The 20,082-nt window shown below is 40.1% G+C and overlaps 1 protein-coding gene across 6 annotated transcripts in view; it reads left to right on the top strand.

The window, feature by feature from the left end:
* Positions 1–20,082, top strand: part of pald1a (phosphatase domain containing paladin 1a) — a 70,207-nt gene that overhangs the window by 13,071 nt on the left and 37,054 nt on the right. For all 6 annotated transcript variants that reach the window (XM_034107554.2, XM_034107555.2, XM_071206696.1 and 3 more), the window contains 15 exons: positions 405–584; positions 1,019–1,183; positions 1,280–1,440; positions 2,011–2,086; positions 7,663–7,811; positions 7,950–8,046; positions 8,407–8,511; positions 8,868–8,963; positions 9,060–9,194; positions 9,658–9,774; positions 10,206–10,385; positions 10,492–10,689; positions 11,169–11,309; positions 11,432–11,503; positions 17,874–18,014. In XM_034107554.2, the coding sequence (XP_033963445.1) occupies positions 405–584; positions 1,019–1,183; positions 1,280–1,440; positions 2,011–2,086; positions 7,663–7,811; positions 7,950–8,046; positions 8,407–8,511; positions 8,868–8,963; positions 9,060–9,194; positions 9,658–9,774; positions 10,206–10,385; positions 10,492–10,689; positions 11,169–11,309; positions 11,432–11,503; positions 17,874–18,014 (2,013 nt within the window). The remainder of the gene's footprint in view (positions 1–404; positions 585–1,018; positions 1,184–1,279; positions 1,441–2,010; positions 2,087–7,662; positions 7,812–7,949; positions 8,047–8,406; positions 8,512–8,867; positions 8,964–9,059; positions 9,195–9,657; positions 9,775–10,205; positions 10,386–10,491; positions 10,690–11,168; positions 11,310–11,431; positions 11,504–17,873; positions 18,015–20,082) is intronic.

Genomic DNA, 20,082 nt, shown 5'->3' on the forward strand with positions numbered 1-20,082 from the left:
TCATTACTTTATTCTTGACACCAACAACTAAAGCTGAAGTCAATATTTTGGAGGGATTCTGACCTACTAATCTCTCAGAGATGCAGGTGACAGGGCCGAGGTTTAACCTGTTGAGACAACAGAGTAACCCGACTGTGTCCGATTTGTTATTTGCCAACAAAAAAAAGAAGGAAATAGATTTTGGCCACTTGTTGTTGTTTTCAGTTTGTGTAAAGGACAAGTAATGTGTGGAGAGGATGCAAGTCGTTTTCTCAAGTAAACACTATTTTCAGATTTATCCAACCACTTAAGTGTTGACATATTTGCTCTGCAGGATTTACAAATGCTAGTGCATACTCGAGTGGAAGCTGAAGAAATGTTGTGTATGAGTCATGTGCTAAGATGAAAAATGCATTGCTTTCCAGGGGAAGTATTTCATGGTCCAGGATGTGTTCAGCAAGGCAGATGTCCTCAATACCACGGGCAGCTACGGAGCGCCCAACTTCCGCCAAGTCAAGGGATCCTACCCTCTGTACGGGATGGGTCAGCCCAGCGTGAACGGCTTCAAACAAGTTCTCCAGAGGCTGCAGGCGCAAGGACACGAGGTCACTGGTTTTTTCTTTTATAAACACAAGCTCACATTAATTTGTTGACTGGTAGATTTTATGCCCTTAACTCTCCTGAGTCGGTGCCTGTGTAGCTCTGCCTGTGTAGCTCTGCCTGGCCTTATTTCAAGTCATGTTGTCAGTAAATATTTGAGGAGTCAAGTGCTCAGTGGAGCCTGTGGCTGAACTGCAGACCTGAGCAAACAGAAAGTTGCGGTGATGTGTACCAGTGGAAAATGAATCTCCGCTTACAGCAGCTACAAAACTCACTATAATTAATTAAAATGGACAGAAATGATATGTCAGACTTCCCTAACTCCTGACTTATGTGCTGCGTGTCATATGGCCACTGATTGTTTCCAGTTGCTCTTGGAAGTGTTGCATTTTAGAAAGCCTTTATTTGATCTTTATCGTGTTGGGCTTTTTTCAAACAGGAGGTTATATTCTTCTGTGTAAGAGAAGAGCCGGTGGTCTTCCTGCACAAGGAAGACAACTTTGTGCCGTACACCCCCAGGAGGAAGGAAAACCTGCACGAGAACCTCCATGGCCTGGAAAAGGAAGAGCTGGTGGAGAGCCTGGAGCTCACTATCAGGAAGGAGGTGACTACATACTCAGCATCTGCATGAGTTTTTTTATTTGGCAACAAAACAGTTTATAGCAGTATTAAAAACAGCCCTCTCTCCATTCCTTTACAGCTCCATGACTTCTCCCAGCTCAACGAAAACATCTTCTACGTGTACAACGACATCGAGTACTTTAAAGACGAGCCCCAGAAGATCTGCATCATGAGCGAGGAGGACATCCATGTGACGGAAGAGGTCTATAAGAGGCCCATGTTCACCATGCCGACCTACAGGTTGTTTACATTGTTCCTTTATTGGCCCTTAGCTCCTCCGCTCACCCGTCAGTTAAAATGTGTGTGGCTGCCTGCAGTAGAATATACAAGGCGGTTTATAAATAGCGCCGCTTGTTTGTGCAGAGGCTGGTTGCCCTTCTTTTTCGGAAGAAAGGGGGGCGGTGAAAAAAGTTAAAGATTGCAGCATCCTGTTTGCAATCAGATTTGTAGCATCAGCTTTATTAAGATATCAGCTGCACATATTTCCAGAGCAAGAGAATATATAATCCCCCAAGGAGAGCGACTTGTTGCAGTCCAAAGAAAACAGCAGGATGTTTTATTATACATAGTTTAAATTGCAGGTGGTGTATATTTCAAAGGGAACTTTAATGATCCCATGATTTTGATGTCTCCCATCATCCCTTGTGGATTGTGAAATGAACTTTCCCGTATGATTTGTGAGCACTAAATGAGGGAGCTCAGCTGTTGATTCTTGCTTTAGGTCGGATGTGTGTTATGGCCTACACAAGGGCAATATTGACACAACACAGGCGCAGGTTCAACTCCCGGTAACAATCTGTTGTGTTGCAGGTACTACAGATTACCACTACCAATGGAGGGAGCCCCTTTGGAAGAAGACTTTGACGCGTTTGTTAACATACTCAGGGTAAGATCGCGTAAAAACGTCAATCATGATACACCAATTAAAACATCCTTTTTTGGTCCTGCTCCTCTTGAGAGGTTCTTGTTTTGATGTGCCATTAAAGTAATTTATGACTGGAATATTGGAGAGCATCTGGAATTTCTCACTGAGTTAAGGAGAAGGTCACAGTTTCTTTTTTAATCCACATAAATCCTTTTGAATCTGGCCTCTCTGTGCCATTAATCACCAATAGCTGTGATGGGTAATACAAAAATGGCAGAAAACCTGCAGTATGGTCATCCGCTCTGTCTGGTTTCCGTCCTGCGCTACACTCACACAGGATGTTCCTTTTCGTTTTCGTTTGCCCTTTTTTGAACTCCCTGGCAGCAGCTGGTCCAGTTCCCCGTGGTTGGAAAGTGGCTCCTTTTTTAAACCAGTGTTTGGATCAGAGCTTCACCGAGTGGCCTTATTTTCCTTTTACTTGTCCTTCGAGAAGTTTTTATGTTGAAAGATTTCTGGCATGGCAATCCTTCATATGTATTTTGTATATTATTATTATTATTATCTCATCAATTATAACTTTAAGGATGTTCCCTCACTATTATGGTGGGTTAAACAGACTTTTAATTTAGATATACCTGAACTCTTACATTTCCATTGTATTGCGTAGCATTTTTGTGACATTTACACCTCAGGAGAAAAACTACGCTAAATTTGACTTTGTTAATAACTTGGCCTTTTTTTTCTTTTTTTACGTCCCTTTTGGCATTATGCCGACTTTTTTTTTCTTTTCTTCATGTCCCTGTAGGGGCTCCGTAATGTTCTTTTCAATTACTCTGTGTAGCAGGTTACAGGCTTCGTACGGTCATTGAAAACCTGGAAAAGTCATGGAAATTCAAAATGCAAATTCCAGGCCTTGGAAAAGTTATGGAAAACAATATTTTTCCCAAAGTTTTGGAAAAGTCATGGAAATGTAACTAAAGTTGCGTCAAATATAATTTACATTTGATCTAATCGCAGAAATAATCTGCGGTCGCGAGCTGTTATCAGTATTCAAGTTGTAAAAAAAAATCAGGGGGGATAGTGGATTTTATCATATGGGGACATAATGTGTGCTGATAACCTGCCGATGGTAGGAGACCAACCAGCATAAAGATAATTATTATACTCCTAAAACAACATGCATGTTATGGATGTTCAGATACTCCTTTCATTGCTCTTGACCAAGGCACCTCAGAATTAGAGTCGGTCCCGGGGCTGCCATGGCACCACTAACATTTAGGGTCAAATGCAGAGGACAATTAGTGCAAAATCTTTTTTTCACTTTAATTTAAAGGGGGGGAGGGGATACAAAAATGTGGTTATAATGGAAGTATATGGTACACATCTTGTAGGTTAACAGTCCCTCATTTATTATTCAGATGGATCAACTGATTATACTAATAATAAAGTCCAAATAGTTTTTAGAATATTGAATTATAGTGTATTTTTTCAAATAAGCAGTTACTGGTATACGATCAAAACTGGTATCTAAAGGGTTACATTTGTATCGTAAATTAATTAAATCATTATGTAAATTCTTCATGAAAAATTTGAGGAAAAAAATTAGAAAAATATTGATCCGTCATCATTTTATTGCAGTTCAAATACAAATATTTTATGTTAACATTCCCAATGTTACTATTTTTAACAGGGCATTAAGTGCAAATTGAAATTGTTTACAAAATATGAAAATATATTAAAAGATTATACAGATAATACAAAATAGGACCAATGTTGTCAATGGCTGCCTACTCCACTCTCCCCCATCTCATAGAAGTTTCCAAAGATTTTAATAATCATGCTTTTTGGTCTCAATTTTTCTGGCTCTTGCTTTCGGATTGTTAGCTAAGCAATGGCTTTGAAGCCAAGTCTTGACATATACCTCTGGTCTGAACTTGTTCAGTGGAGGGCCAACACACTTGATGAAAAGCAAGGCTGACATGCTTTTTACCTCTAGGGAGCTTCTAGTTGTGGTTAAAATGTTCATCTGATTAAACCCACGTTCACACTCAGCTGTGGAGATGACCAGAGTATTCACTGCTTGAAGGAGGGGTTTCAGCTCTTCTGGTGCTGGTGGTATCATTTCATCAACAGTTTTGAGTCTTACCAGCTAGCTAACACGAGAGAAAAACGTATAACTCCAAACTAAGTTGTTATTGCTGCTTATGTCCATAGATTCCACCTTTGGTGACTAAAGTAGTGATTAATGACTAAGATTACTGACTCTTGACTTACCTGAAATGTAATTTTTAGTATTTTTAAATATGAAGTCCCTCAGATCGCGTTGTCCTCCTGGTTGCTTTGCCATTGTGATGACCGTTACCTACGCTTTTGGCATCGATCAAACAGGCGCATCACGGCGCTCTGGCGCCCTCTAGGGCACTCGCATAGTATAGCGTCAGTGCCTTGGTAAAAATGTCATTGCGTGTGTGTGTGCTCCCTCGCCCACAAAATTAATGTTGAAATAGCAGTAATACCAGTGCCACGTTCATTGATACAATTACATAAGGGATGGAAAGGGGGAATGGCAGTTTTAGAAGGGGGATGATTTTGACCGTTTTTATTTCAGGGGGGATGCCATCCCCCCTCAACACGAGTAGGTCTACTGGCTGTTATGTGCCATCATGACGCGCATGGTGTTATTATTTAATATATGAAGCGCGAGCTGTGTGCTCGAGTCTTCCTGCCTGTCAGCTGAACTCTGCTGCTCCGGGATGAGGGTCTGCTACATTAGCTACGGTGCGTTCGTTAACTGTGCGGAGTCACTGTGGCACAGACTGCACCGCTGGTGAACAGCTGTTAGAACGGGCCGTTCAGGTGTGCAGAGCGGCAGAGCGGCAGAGAGCTAGATATTGTCACTATCTGCTAACGTTAGCTTTAGCCTTCGTTTTCTAATAGTTTTTTTCATAGGCTATAAACGGAGGTGGTATAAGTATAGATATTGTGCTAGAGTAAAAGTAGAAGTACTCAGATCTTGTACTTTAGTAGAAGTACTCAGATGTTGTTCTTAAAAGTAGAAGCACTCAGATCTTGTACTTTAGTAGAAGTACTCAGATGTTGTTCTTAAAAGTAGAAGTACTCAGATCTTGTACTTGAGTAAAAGTAGAAGTACTCAGGTCTTGTCCTTGAGTAAATGTAGAAGCACTCAGATCTTGTACTTGAGTTAAAGTAGAAGTACTCAGATAAGTAAAACTACTCAGATCTTGTACTCGAGTAGAAGTACTCAGATCTTGTACTTTAGTAGAAGTACTCAGATCTTGTACTTAATAAAAGTATAGTACTCAGATGTTGTACTTGAGTAAAAGTAGAAGTACTCAGATCTTGTACTTTAGTAGAAGTGGAAGTACTCAGATCTTGTACTTAATAAAAGTAAAGTACTCAGCTATTGTACTTGAGTAAAAGTAGAAGTACTCAGATCTTGTACTTTAGTAGAAGTACTCAGATATTGTACTTTAGTAGAAGTGGAAGTACTCAGATCTTGTACTTAATAAAAGTATAGTACTCAGATCTTGTACTTAATAAAAGTAAAGTACTCAGATATTGTACTTGAGTAAAAGTAGAAGTACTCAGATGTTGTACTTGAGTAAAAGTAGAAGTACTCAGATCTTGTACTTGAGTAAAAGTAGAAGTACTCAGATCTTGTACTTGAGTAAATGTAGAAGTACTCAGATCTTGTACTTCAGTAAAAGTAGAAGTACTCAGGTCTTGTAAGTGTTGGGGAATATTTTCCAAGGCCCATAACTTTGACCCAGTTTATCTGTTCAAACTGTCCTGACTGAGCACACGCACCTCGTAACCTTGGCTGCTGTGCTCTCAGTGTTCTGTCTCCCTGTTCCTGCCTGTTGGCGTCAGCTGATAGAGGTGTCATGATTCTATGTTCCTGCCTGTTGACGTCAGCTGATAGAGGTGTTATGATTTTATCTTGTTATGCAGCATGTTGATGATGCTCTCGGAACTAGCTAAATACATGGGTCTGGGGTAGAGTTCTTCAGAATTGACGTGGCAACTCTACCGTGCAGTCAGATCGTGGCTGCTGTGACTTGTGATGTGAATTCTCCGGCCGAAGCTCCAAATAAACCATCAGTGTCTGACATCAAAGCTCCTGCTCTTCCCGTGTCTCTTTCCTGAGTCGGTGACTCCCACTGCATTGCTACACAGAAGTTTCCCTTACAGTAAGTAAAAGTAGAAGTACTCAGATCTTGTACCTGAGTAAAAGTAGAAGTACCAGAGTGTAAGATTGCTCTGTTACAGTAAAAGTCCTGCATTCAAAATGTTACTCAAGTCAAAGTACAAAAGTATTATCATCAAAATATAGTTAAAGTAGCGACAGTAAAAGTAGTCATTGTGCAGATTGGTCCATTTCCGAATAATATATATGATATGTTTTATAATGATTGATCATGAAAGTGTTCTTAAAGCTGGTTAAGGTGCAGCTAGTTTGAATGACTTTGTAGACTGCAGGGTAGCTTGTGGATTTACTCCAGGTGGAACTAAAGTCTGATTTAACACTTGATTATATTTCACATCATTCATCCACATCTGTAAAGTAACTAAAGGGATTAAATACATGTAGAGGAGGAAAAGTACACCATATACCTCTGAACTGTAGTGGAGGAGAAGTACACCATGTACCTCTGAACTGTAGAGGAGTAGAAGTACACGATGTTCCTCTGAACTGTAGAGGAGTAGAAGTACATCATGTACCTCTGAACTGTAGAGGAGTAGAAGTACACCATGTACCTCTGAACTGTAGGGGAGTAGAAGTACACCATGTACCTCTGAACTGTAGAGGAGTAGAAGTACACCATGTACCTCTGAACTGTAGGGGAGTAGAAGTACAAAGTAGCAAAACATTGAAATACTTAAATAAAGTACAAGTATCTCAAAATTGTGCCCAAGTATAGTACTTGTTGAGTTTATGAACTTAGTTACTTTACACCAGTGGCTATAAAGATAAAAAGACTAAGCCTTGCACAGAGGCATGAAAATACATTTTCAAAATGCTCAACAGTGCTGCCAAAATTATAAACTGACTGCTACACAATTAAAATAAATGCTTTTATATATTTCTACTAGATGTGACTCTTTGGCGTTTCTGTTATTATTAACACTGCTGCTTTAGTTGTTCTGACTGCTAAAATCATCTGTTATTCCTCATTTTAAAGCCGATATTCCGTGGGGTCGGGGGCTCGGGTCCTTGTCACCTTTTTCATACCTGATGAGTTTGCCTCCCTGACTACAGTTGCTTCAGCGTGTAGAAGCTAGTAAGCCTACTATTTGATTTGATAGGCACAACATGTTTCATATGCAGACCTTATTTTCCTGTTCCATGTTAAAATAAACCATTTTCAGTGGTAATTTTTTTTTGGTCATGGAAAAGTCATTGAAAATCATTGGTGAAAAAGTGTATGAACCCTGAGGTTATATGTAACCATTTGGTCCTAAAAACGTCCTCTTTTCAGCCAGATTCAAGCCAGTGTAACCTCCCTAACAACCTTAATGATATACCACAGTGCATCTGAGTTAGTGACAGTATTCTGTATGTGCTCTGCTTCCAGGAAAGCCCCAGCCTGTCTCTGGGACACGATGCGTCCCGGCCGCTCCCCGCTCTGCTCTTCAGCTGCCAGGTGGGCGTCGGCAGGACCAACCTCGCCATGATCCTGGGCACGCTGGTCATGAACCGCCTGAGGGGTGACTCACAGCCGCAGTAAGAGCTTAACCATATTTGGAAAAAACTTAGAATGACATCACATAAAACCTCATCACAAATGTTTTGATGCAGCATAATGGACATGTTCTAATGCCAGGTTAGATAGGAATTGACCTTGTTTGTCTCATTTTGCAGAGTTGAGAATACAGCAGCTTCAGAGCCCAAACCACTGTTCAAGGTCATTGAGTCTCTGATCAACAAGCTGCCCAATGGACAGCAGGTCATGGAAGAGGTAAGGCATAAAATCAACACCACCACAACATGCGGTTTAACAAAGAAATGAGGACAACGCATCTTCTGGTCCTTAACAACAAGTCTCACACTCCTCTTTTCAGTGATATACGAGACAATCTTATGTTAAGCGATTGAAAGTCATTTGTAAATACATAGATTAAGGATATTCCAAAGGTGGAGGAGTAATAGTTGGAAAGTTGGAAAACCTTATCAAATGCATGTTTATTGATATATCTTAAAAACATTTCCGGAGAGGGTCTGTTAATTAAAGAGATTTAAAGGTAGAAAGTTGGTTATTTTCATTCTATTTCTATTTGAATTAATTTGAAGTTGTTAATGTCTTGTTTTCATCTCACAGGTTGACCAGGCTATCAACCTGTGTTCAGAAATGCACAACATAAAAGAGGCAATATATGAGAACAAGAGTAAGCTGGAAGGAATCGGAGAAGATTATCAAATTCAGGTTAGTAATTATCCCTTTTCTTGTGATTTAGCATTGCCTACATCAACCAGGAATTTATTTTTTAAAGTACCTTGTGCAGTAGATGTTCATTGATTTCCAACTGCTCCTGCTGCTCCATTTATATGCTGCTGAATAAAGCCTGAGTGAAGTAGAAATCAAAGTCGGATTATGATCATTACGTTGATGATGACGGAAAGAAGGCCTTATCAAGGTGGGCCCTTGAGCTGTTGAAGGACTTTAAAGAACACCATTTTCTCTCATCTGGAAATCATAGGGTTGCAACAAATAAAAAAGAGCCTTCATAGAAATAACAGTAGCAACTTTGAACAGATAATAACACTTGTGTTTGTTTTCAGGGAAGCAGTACCAAAGACTACTTTCTCTTCAGAACCATGCAGAGCTTGGAGCGCTACTTCTACTTGATTGTATTTAATGCATACCTTCATGAACAGGTACTATTTTTTTCTAAATATCCTTATTGATATGAGTAACAAAATGTACAAGCCATTAATATAATCTGAGTTGTAACTATATGTTGCATTTTGCAGTATCCTCTCGCCTTCATGTCCAACTTCAGCCACTGGATGTGCCGCCATGCGTGGCTCTACAGGTTACTGGCCTGCATGGACCTATCACAGCTGTTCGCTTCGGCCGAGCTGGTCACCAGAGGAGCTCGCGTCCTGGTGAGGAAATCAGGCGCACACACAGAATATTTACTATTGATTATATCTGTGTCTCTTCTCTGAATCCAAAACCAATATTGTGCATTTATCTTCAGTGTTTCTGCATACAATTGAACTATTTACATCTTAAACTGCACTGTAACTTTTATCCATGTATTTTTTCTTTTAATGTTTATTTTATTATCTTTTCTTTTTAATGACTGATTTTAAATACCATTTTCTTAATGTCTTTCATTTTTTGTAAAGCACTTTGAATTGCCTTGTGTTGAAAGGTGCTATATAAATAAACTTGCCTTGCCTTGCCTTACAAATGCTACTACTACTTAAATACTGATAGAGCTTGTCACATCTCAATCTTTACTTCTCAGATCTCTCACAGTCTTCCCACGCAGTTATGTAATCATCTGTATCTTCAAATGCACTATATATTAAATGTGATGTATAACTGCTTGTTTGTGCACAGGTTGCTGATGAGTGTTTGGCTCCCGACGTGCTCAGCACAGTGAAGGAGATGAAGGCGGTCAACTTCAGACGAGTGCCCAAGATGCCGGTTTATGGAATGGCTCAGCCAACATCGGAGGTGCAGCATCTAATTTTATCATCACATTAATAGAAAAGCTCTTATTTATTTCAGACTATATCGAATCAAACACATCCTTAACATCCTTTTGAGAGGATTACTTGAAATGCTTGTCTTTCTAAGTGGATTGTTTTTGGCTTATTAGGATCAAAACAAGTGAACACTGATGGAGGAGCACTAGCAAGAGATATTCTTTGATACAATATGAAGAAATCAGGCTTTACAATTCCCATTTATCCCAGAAAACTGAAGCTTTGAACAGACAAGTTTGTAAAATGCAACCTTGCATTCAGGAATATCCATTAGATTATAAATATACCTAGGAGGAGAGACTCATCATGATTTTAACTTGCACGTTCACCTCAGGATACTGGAGCCGGACATTCAGCTATAATCATAAACTTGCTGTGTGTGTGTGTGTGTGTGTGCAGGCTACCGGAGTAGTGTTGGCCCATCTGACGGATGAGAAAAGGAAGCACGGCCACGTGTTGTGGGTCAACCTGCAGGAGGAGCTGGTGCTGGAAGCAAACGGTCAGATCTTCATACCGAGGGAGCCCTCGTGCCTGGACCAGCACATTCCTGTCCCATCTTCTGACCCACAGCTGATAGAGGTACAGTGATGCTTTTTGGGAGCTTTTAAGGGCAGTTTCAATCGGAAATTGGCCTAGCAGAAGTGAAAATACTCAAATGTACGCCCCCCCCCCCCCCTGTGTGTAGAAACTGGAGACGTCTCTGAAGGAGGAGATCCTGCGAGCTCAGAAGTGGCTCGAGGTGACGCTGGAGCGGGAGAAACAGATGAAGATGTTTAAAAGTTGCCTGACGGTCCAGGAGATCTTCAACCAGCACAAGAGCTCCTACCAGGGCCTCGTCAGCAAACGCATCCCCCTGCCGGACTGCAGCCCTCCAAAGGAGGAGGTAATGATGTGAAGGAGGTGCATGATAATAACACGTGTGCTCACAAACATGCAGGCATGAGGAGTAGAAGTAGCTCATAGGTTCCCTTTAACGCTAAATAGATGTGACAATGTATAGGCTTTGTGCTCCCTCTAGTGGTGAATAATCTTAATGTGGGCCTTTTAAAATATGATGATGTACAGGTCAAGTTATTTTTCACAACAGCATATTATGTTTTATTTTCTTTATTTGATGTATTAAGTTTAGATTTCTACTAGAATGGATGGGTTTGAGTAAAATCAATCAGTTTCAGTCATGTCAATGTATTCTATGTTCACACAAATACATTTAAGACTTTCAGTCATGAATGTACTTTTTAATATGTTGTAGCTTTGTATTGATTTCTCTATGAAACCTAGATAAAGGTCAGCCAAATAAATGCTTTGCTAGAGCTTGTATGGGTTTTTTAATACATGAACTCTGTGCGTTCTCATCCTCAGGACTTTGATAAGCTGTTGGAGGCCATGAAGAGTGCCTTGGCTGAAGACTCACATTCAGCCTTCGTTTTTAACTGCTCCAACGGCAAAGGCAGGACCACGACCGCCATGGTCATCTCTGTTCTCACTCTGTGGCACTTTAATGTAAGATGCTTCATTGAGTTTTCCTCAGTATGTTAATACAGTTTTCCTTAAAACATCTTGAAGGAAAAAAATATGTTTTCATGGTCAACAGTAACATGAAAAACTGTTTTCGTGACCTGCAGGGTTTCCCAGATTTTGGTGATGATGAGTTTGTGAGTGTTCCTGACGCCAAGTACACAAAAGGAGAATTTGAGGTATGTACACAAAAAAACCGCCTTCTCAAGCTTGAAACACGTATTAACAATTTACTGCTGACCTCAAAGACTGTTTCAGTCAACAAGTTAATTCCTGACGATAACCCATAAATGAATTGGTCAATCAACACCATTTTGGAAATCATCTTAGTCGTTTGTATTCAAATATTCCATTGTCCTTAATTTCACGATGTATTGCTATTCTTTTTCATACACGGTAGTGAATTTGATATCTTTGCCTTTAAATGAAGATCAAACTAATAAACTGCGTTATATTACAGTAGAAGCAGTAGTGTTAGTAGATTGTCCTGTATTATTTTGTAACTTCTCTGTTGATGAGGCTTGCATTTCTTTAGTTTACTCTTATTTCTTGTTTGTTCAACTTAAATGTGCATGCTGTTGCTGTGAGCTCAGTCATTAGAAATGAAAACTTTAATATGTTATTAACTTAGTGTGGCTGATAGGGGTGTAACGGTTCACAAACATTTCGGTTCGGTACGTACCTCGGTTTTTTGGTCACGGTTCGGTTCGGTACGTTTTCGGTACAGCAGAAAAGATTATCACAAAACATAACATATTTTTTTTAATTATTATTAATCTGTGAATAATGTATTCACTCAAATAAATACAAAATATAATAAAATAAACATTAAGGTGCAGCATTTCGATGAACTGAAATAATCTGTAGTCTATTTGAACTTTACTGTACTCACAAAACATAAACTATTATTTTTGGGTTTTTAATTATTATTAAACTGTGAATATTCACTCAAATAAATACAAAATATAATAAAATAAACATTAAGGTGCAGCTTTTCCATGAACTGAAATAATCTGTATTTGAACTATACTGTACTAGTACATAAGCAGCCAGTTTGACATAATGACTTGCTTGTCATTGTATTTTCATGTTTTTTTAAAGAAAGATGAACTTGTCCACATTGCTTGCCGAAAGGGCAGATCTGCTGGCTCTAACAATGTCTCCTGCTGTGGAGAAAACCCTCTCGCTAGGGACAGAGGTAGCAGATACAGCCAGGTAGCGCTTTGCTAATATGGCAACATAAGGATATTTGGCGTTTGTAATAGCTTTGGCTCGGTCTGAACTCTTTGCGAGTGGTGGAGGCTTAAATGCTAGTGGGAGTTGGGTTTGCACTTCAATTTTTTTTTCTTTTGGTACCGGTGATATTCACGTTCGGGTGATGCCTTTTTAAATGAGTGTGCAAGTTTGATGTATTGCCAGCCGCATAACCAATTTTAGTTGAACAATGCCGACAAACAGCTTTGGTTCGGTCCACCTGTCTTTGTCCGTCATCCTTTTACGTAACTGCAAAACCAAAATGTTCCCAAACCGGAGACTTCAATGATGCTGGAGGATTTTCGAGCTCAACTTTATCTGCGTTCGCCATTTCGCCAGTTCCTCAAATTACTGACTACATTTGAACGCATCCCTCTGACCAGCTCTCATAGTATGCCTCTCGTCCAATGAAATGACTTGCTCGCTCTATGACGCGTTGAACCCAATGTGAGCAAAGAAATTACTCTGAATGCTGCACCTGAGATTACTTCCAAGAAGTTGTTCACGTTCTCAATTTTTTACGTTTAACGTTATATTCAACCGAAGGGCCCATACCGAATTATTTCGGTACGGGTACGTATACCGTTACACCCCTAGTGGCTGAGAATGAGAGTTTTCTGAAACCTGTTGCTTTTTCTTGTACTCAGAGGAGATTATTAGCTGGGCAGCTATTGTAACGCTCAGTGTTCCCCCAGTACACCATACAACTTTATATTAAAGGGGAAATGTTCAGTGTTTTTTTCACTCTGCACCTGTGATTGAAAGCTTTGGCCAAACAAAGCGAGAAGCCAAAGCCTTTCTGCTCCGGTCTGAATAGTGTCTGTGAATTAGAGTCGCCTGGTGTTTTTCTTGGTTCAGAGTTGTGTCTGTGAATCTGTGTTTGGCCCCTGTTGGCCGTGTCCTCGGCTCCATAAAAATGGACACACACAGCCCTCTGCGGGCTCACAATGCCACATGCCAATCACAGCAGAGCGGCCACCCGAGTTTCTGGGATACACAGAGTGGTCGCCGTGGAAACCTGGTCTGCCTCCAGTATAAACCTCTAATGGATTTGTGATGTTGCCATCCCCAGTGCATTATGTGCCAAAAGCGTGTTGCCATGGCTGTGAAGTCCAAAGCACCACGTGATGGGGGGGCTGATGTGGTGTGATGTAATCCTCTCCTGGTGTGATGTTGTTGCATTGTCGATCCCAGTCATTGCCCTGGTTGATGGAGTATCTGCAGCACTGTTACAATGTCCATAACGGGGCTTTAAATAATACGTATTTTAGTTGGTTACTAACTAGTGAAAAAGTTAAGGATTTCTATTGAAGTTTAAGATGTATTTTTTCTGAAGTCTTGGTAGAAACCAAATACAGAGATAAAAGAGAGATTGTTCTATAATACTTAAATTAATCAGGTAGTCAGGTGGACGGCTTCCAACAAAGACAATGTTGCTCTTTGCTACTTGTCGTGTGAATAAACAACTGTTTGCCATCAACACATTTGCCATTTCAGCTTCAACATAAAATAATTGAGTGTTTTCAACTTGTTTCTGCTGCCTCCAAGTGGCCAGAAAAAAAGGGTTTTCAATCAATCCATCCGTTTGACTTTAGGCTTCATTCAAACAAATCAGGCGTTGTGGTAATCAGGTCAGGGTTGTGCAGATTTGTGGAAATGTCACATGAATGGCCTATTTGATTGACCCATTTGATTTGAATGCCTCATTGATTGCTCAATACATGATTGGCAATGGCAACAGCGTTACAAACACTGTGATACCTATATGTTCCCCACTGCCATAGCCCAAATGCAATACCCACATTCAGTTGAATTTAATGAATGGAAAGTTCTACTCAACCACTTACTCGTCCAGTTTATGTCAGGATTAGCCTTAATTGTTTTTTTTTATCTTTGTGTATTTGAAGCCCAAGACATTTTCTAAAAAGCCTTTTCCATAAGTAAATGTCCTTTATATGCCTTATTATTCATTTTAAACCATATCAATTTAAAGTGCACACGAAATATATTGAAGAGTTAGGATTGTAAACAAACTTTTTTTTCATTGACTTATGTCATTAAATATTCTATGGCTTATATTAAGAAATATAAGGGGAGTTAATCATTCAGAGTAACGGAAAAGTTGAATAACCGTGATAACATAACATATAGCCAGTGTAAAGTCAGTCTGGGTATGAAAAAGCTTCTCTTCGTTGTGGATTGGGACTTTCAGTGAAATACAGACTAGGTAAAATAAATGTAAAGGTTTCATGCCATAACCATTACAACAGTTATTAGGTCTGCATACTACCACCTGAAGAATATATCAAGGATTAAAAAACTAATGTCGCAACAGGATTTAGAAAAACTTCCATGCTTTTATTTTCAGTAGACTCGACTACTGCAATAGTGTATTCACAGGGCTCACAAAAAAATCTATCAGAAAGCTGCAGCTGATTCAGAACGCTGCTGCTCGAGTCCTCACTGACACTAGAAAAGTGGATCACATCACTCCGGTTCTGAGATCATTACACTGGCTTCCAGTCTGCCAAAGAATTGATTTTAAAATACTACTGCTAGTTTTTAAATCACTAAATCGCTTAGGACCGAGGGATATAGACGACCTCCTCCATCACTATGAAGCATCCAGGACAGGAGTCTCAGGTCTTCTGGGTCGGTTCTGCTCTCTGTTCCGAGAATAACAACTAAACATGGAAAAGCAGCTTTTAGTTATTATGCCCGACAATCTGGAACAAGCTGCCCGAATCGTACACATCCACTGAAGCACTTCCTATTTTCAAATCCAGACTAAAAACGCATCTATTTGCCGCTGCTTTTAATTAATAATAATAATGCATTTTATTTATGGGCGCCTTTCAAAACTCTCAAGAACACCTTACAGAGCATAATTAAAGAAGAGCACACAGTAATACAAGACTTAAAAAATTAAAAACAACAATCAGTTTAGCAGAGATTAAGAAATGGAATATGCCAGTTTAAAAAGGTGTGTTTTCAGGCTGGATTTGAAGGTTGGGAGTGAGTCCATATTGCGGATGTCTTGTGGAAGAGAGTTCCAGAGACGGGGGGCAGAGTGGCTGAAGGCTCGTGACCCCATGGTGATCAGGCGGGCAGAAGGTACAATGAGTTGGAAGGCAGAGGAGGATCAGAGAGTACGAGAGGGAGTGTAGATGTGAAGGAGCTCAGAGAGATATGGAGGTGCAAGAGTGTGAAGGGCCTTGAAGGTGAGGAGCAGCACTTTGAAGTCTATGCGCTGCTTAACGGGGAGCCAATGGAGTTGTTGGAGAACCGGAGTGATATGATTAATGAAAGGAGTTCTGGTGATGATACGGGCGGCTGAGTTTTGGACCTGTTGGAGCTTACGTAGGGATTTCTGAGGAAGACCAGAGAGGATGGAGTTGCAATAATCGATACGGGACGTAACAAGGGCGTGGACGAGGATGGCGGTGCTGTTGGGTGTGAGTGACGGGCGGAGGCGGTTAATATTGCGGAGGTGGAAGTAGGCAGATCGAGTGATGTTGTTGATGTGAGCTTCAAATGATAAGGTGCTGTCAAGGATGACACCCAGACTCTTAACTTGGGGGGAGGGTGAGACTGTGGAATTGTCAATAGTGAGGAAGAATTTGTCAGTTTTAGCCAGAGTGGACTTGGAGCCAACTAGGAGAAACTCGGTTTTATCACTGTTGAGTTTTAAGAAGTTGGACGAGAACCAGGATTTGATTTCCAGTAAGCAGTTGGAAAGGGCAGTGGGGGGGAGAGTGGAGGTGGGTTTGGTGGAAAAATAGAGCTGTGTGTCATCCGCGTAGCAGTGAAATTGGATTGCGTATTTTCTGAAGATATGGCCGAGAGGTAGGAGGTAGATGATAAATAGGAGGGGGCCCAAGACAGAACCCTGAGGAACACCAGTGAAGACTGGATGGGACTGTGATTTGAAGTGTTTGAGTTGGACAAAGTGAGTACGGCCGGAGAGGAAAGATCTAAACCAGGTGTGGGATGTGTCATGTGCAATTGAGCTGCCCATACTCACACTACAGTATGCCTTTTAGTCATGTATTCTGTACCTGCTGCTGTGTTTATTATTTTATTTATTTCATTACCTTTGCTTATTATGCCTGTTTTTAAATGCCATTTAATAATGTATTTATGCTGTATTTGTTCTTAAATGTATTTTGTAAAGCACTTTGAATCGCCACGTGCTGAAAAGTGCTATATAAATAAAATTGCCTTGCCTTGTGCAATCTGAAAAAGGTTGTTTTTCAGAAGGACAGTGGTCAGGCTGCACTCTCATGCTGCAAGTCTGTAACACACGGCATGAGTTAATAAGGTTTTTTCCCTACAGGCATATTCTGTCCTCTGATCCTCTCTTTGGTGTTCCTCCCTCGGTGCCTCCTGCTGCCCCTTCTTATCTTTGTTACCATCAGTATCCAAAGAAAACCGGCTGTAGAGGAACTGCCACACAGTGCTGATGGAAACATTCCCTGTGTTAGCTGGGTCACCACTGTTAATGAACGTGCTGATACACACTCACACCAATATCTCAATTAGGTCATTAGGTAATCAACCCAGCAGAGCATTGCACAATGAACCGTTATCAAAAGAGCTCACAGGATGTACACTTGCCTGGTTGTTTTGAGCCGTTTTCACAGTACTTTGATGAATATAATTGTATTATAAGTGGAAAAATTATATATTTTGGCATGGCATGATGATGCCAGATGCTGCTGTTGCTTTGAGCCAAGGCAATAAGCAACTGCCTTTTGCCTATTGCATAGTTTCATACGTGAAGATAATAAATCTCTTTAATAATTCACAAATGAATATAACATACAGTACAAGAATAGAAACAAACATTCTATTGCAGGCCATGTAATTATACTTATATTGCATATTTATTAACTGTTAAAAACAACATTTCAAGTTTGATCTCCCCACATACAAAAGCAGCATCAATTAGAAACCTGCCAAAAGCGTAGACACATGCACATTTTACAATTTACAGGACCATTACGTTTTTCAGCTTTTTTCATTACATTTTGATTGGAGAGTTCAACAGATGTAAAAGAAACTTGAATCTTGTAATGTGCTTTCTTCGGAATGTATAACTGGCAAACAATGGTGTTGCTGCACCTGCTTCTTCCTTCGGTGCATCAATCATTACACTGACATTAGATGTTAGGCTACGTGGGAGGCAGATGTACAAGTGTTGGTGGTGTTTTTTGAAATGCAGTCATATCCCAACTTTTGAAACCATTTTGAAACCTTTGTAACACACTATAACAACGTGTGTCTGCTGTGCAGGTCGTGATGCAGCTAGTGCGTCTACTCCCTGATGGCCACAGGATGAAAAGGGAGGTGGACATGGCCCTGGACTCCGTCAGCGAGACCATGACCCCCATGCACTACCATCTGCGAGAAATCATCATCTGCACATACAGACAGGTACAGAACATCTCCCTGGAGTATTCACCACCTGGTAAATTCATAGGGAAAGCGATGAACAGATCTTCAGCATGTGAACAAATATAATAGTGAACTTTCAGAGATCAAGGTAGACAAAGAAAGTAGAGCATTTATAGATAAAAATACTTACATATACTATACATCTTTGTGATGAATATATAATGCAATGTGATGCATTCCTCTGAACTTTTCTAGATGATGTCTTAAATGTTTAATTAGAAGAATAACAAACACTGCATATTTATGAATCATCCCCCTTATAGTGTGACTCAATCAGCATGTTAATGAGGATTTGGGTGCAGTTACGCTTGAGCCCGATAGATGGCGTCATGAACTTGTTGAGGTGTTTTTGTTGGATCCCAGAGACATGAATGAGGGAGATTCACTGAGCTTGGAAGTGATTGTGGTGCAACATAACTTATCTCTAAAACTCAATGGAATTCCTCTGGGTCTAAATGTTAAAGAGAGAGAGAGGGGGGGGGGGGGGGGGGGGGAAGGCAGGAGAAGACTTTACCTCTTGAAGTTTTAATAAGTGTGCCTGCTGTACAAAGTATCACTGAATCTTTATTGGCTGAATCAGCTTTCTAATGGCTCATCCTGCTTTTACAACATTGCTGTTTCTTTAAGAATGTTCTAAGGACATTTCAGATGTTTAAATACATGTGCAATGCATGGAACTCACTCTAAGGCCTATACCAAAAAACCTCTTAAATCCCCCCAATTTCTGCTCTTCCTGCACAATTTCTTTGTCAAAACAGTAGACAGATTTGTCTTCTCCTGCCCAATGTTACCCCATTGTTACATAACTATAGTTTTTTTTAATATAAAGTTTGAAAGCACTGAGAATGTTGAACAAAAGTATACTTGAGCTTTTCATTAAAGAGCTACAGTAATGAAAGCATACTGCAACAGCTCCTATAAGCACTTGGTACGTTTATACATAGATGTCTAAGCTTTTATGTCTGTATAGCAAATGCCCATAAGGAGAGAAAAAGCTAGTTGAGAAGTATCTTGAATCTTTGCATGAGGGAAAAAAGAATGAATGGCATATCTAAAAGATTATCCAGGACAAAAGAGAACAAAATGAGTAGTGGGGCTTTGAAGACTTATCTGGACAAGGTCTCTCCTGATGCTGTGGCCTCTGCAGGACCACGGCTCTGTTTTAGCCATTTGTAATGCAGACTGTAATCATTGTGCCTCTGTGCACCGTCAGCCGTTCTCAGCGCGCTGGAGGCACCCGGTCCTGTCTCCACCGTATCAATGGGCCTCATTGTCCCAGGGACCTTGTCTTTTGCCTCGATTCTCTCTCCGTCTGTCACTCTCTGATGCCAGGCTCCAGGAAAAGGCTCGCGCCGGGCTCACTTTCAAATCAATCAAGTCATTTGTATGGTCATTGCATCTATTTTAACAAAAGTTTTAAAACTAATTAAAGTTTTATTTTTTTAATATTCCTAGGTTAAAGTGCCTGAGCTTTATTCAAATTATTTAATTTATTTGAAGAATGGGTTCCTGTGTTTGTATTTATGCCAATTTCTAACAGTAATAATAACATCGGTACACGTTTGGTTTGTATCATGAACTCCGATGAGGACACAATGCAAGTGTTTTGCAATTCGATGGTTCGAGGCTGTAACACAAAAAGCAGCGTGTCGATGAGGAAACAGACGGCATTTAAAACCGTAACAAAAACAAAAACAGCTTGGAATGTGTTTTTACAAAGATGGAAATGTGAGTGTTTGAAAGACCTCAAGGACACGCACGTGTTTTGGTGACAATACTTTAACTTCTGAGATCTGTAAACAACAGCGCGTATCCATTTTAAACAAACTCCACAGTTCTCAAGAGTTATTTGAAAGAGAAAAAAAATATGGTATCATCCAAACAGTCTGTTGTAAACATCCGTTAAAGTCTACGGACTGACATTATGGTTCAAAATGAGCTTTTAACCATTTGAATTACAATACTGAACCTATTGGTTGTTTTCTTGTTTATTTGCCTCATTAGACTTCATCTTTGCGATGTTGTTGTTTCCATATTTACTTGGTTA

This window comes from Pseudochaenichthys georgianus, chromosome 19, assembly GCF_902827115.2.
Source record: "Pseudochaenichthys georgianus chromosome 19, fPseGeo1.2, whole genome shotgun sequence".
Taxonomy (NCBI): domain Eukaryota; kingdom Metazoa; phylum Chordata; class Actinopteri; order Perciformes; family Channichthyidae; genus Pseudochaenichthys; species Pseudochaenichthys georgianus.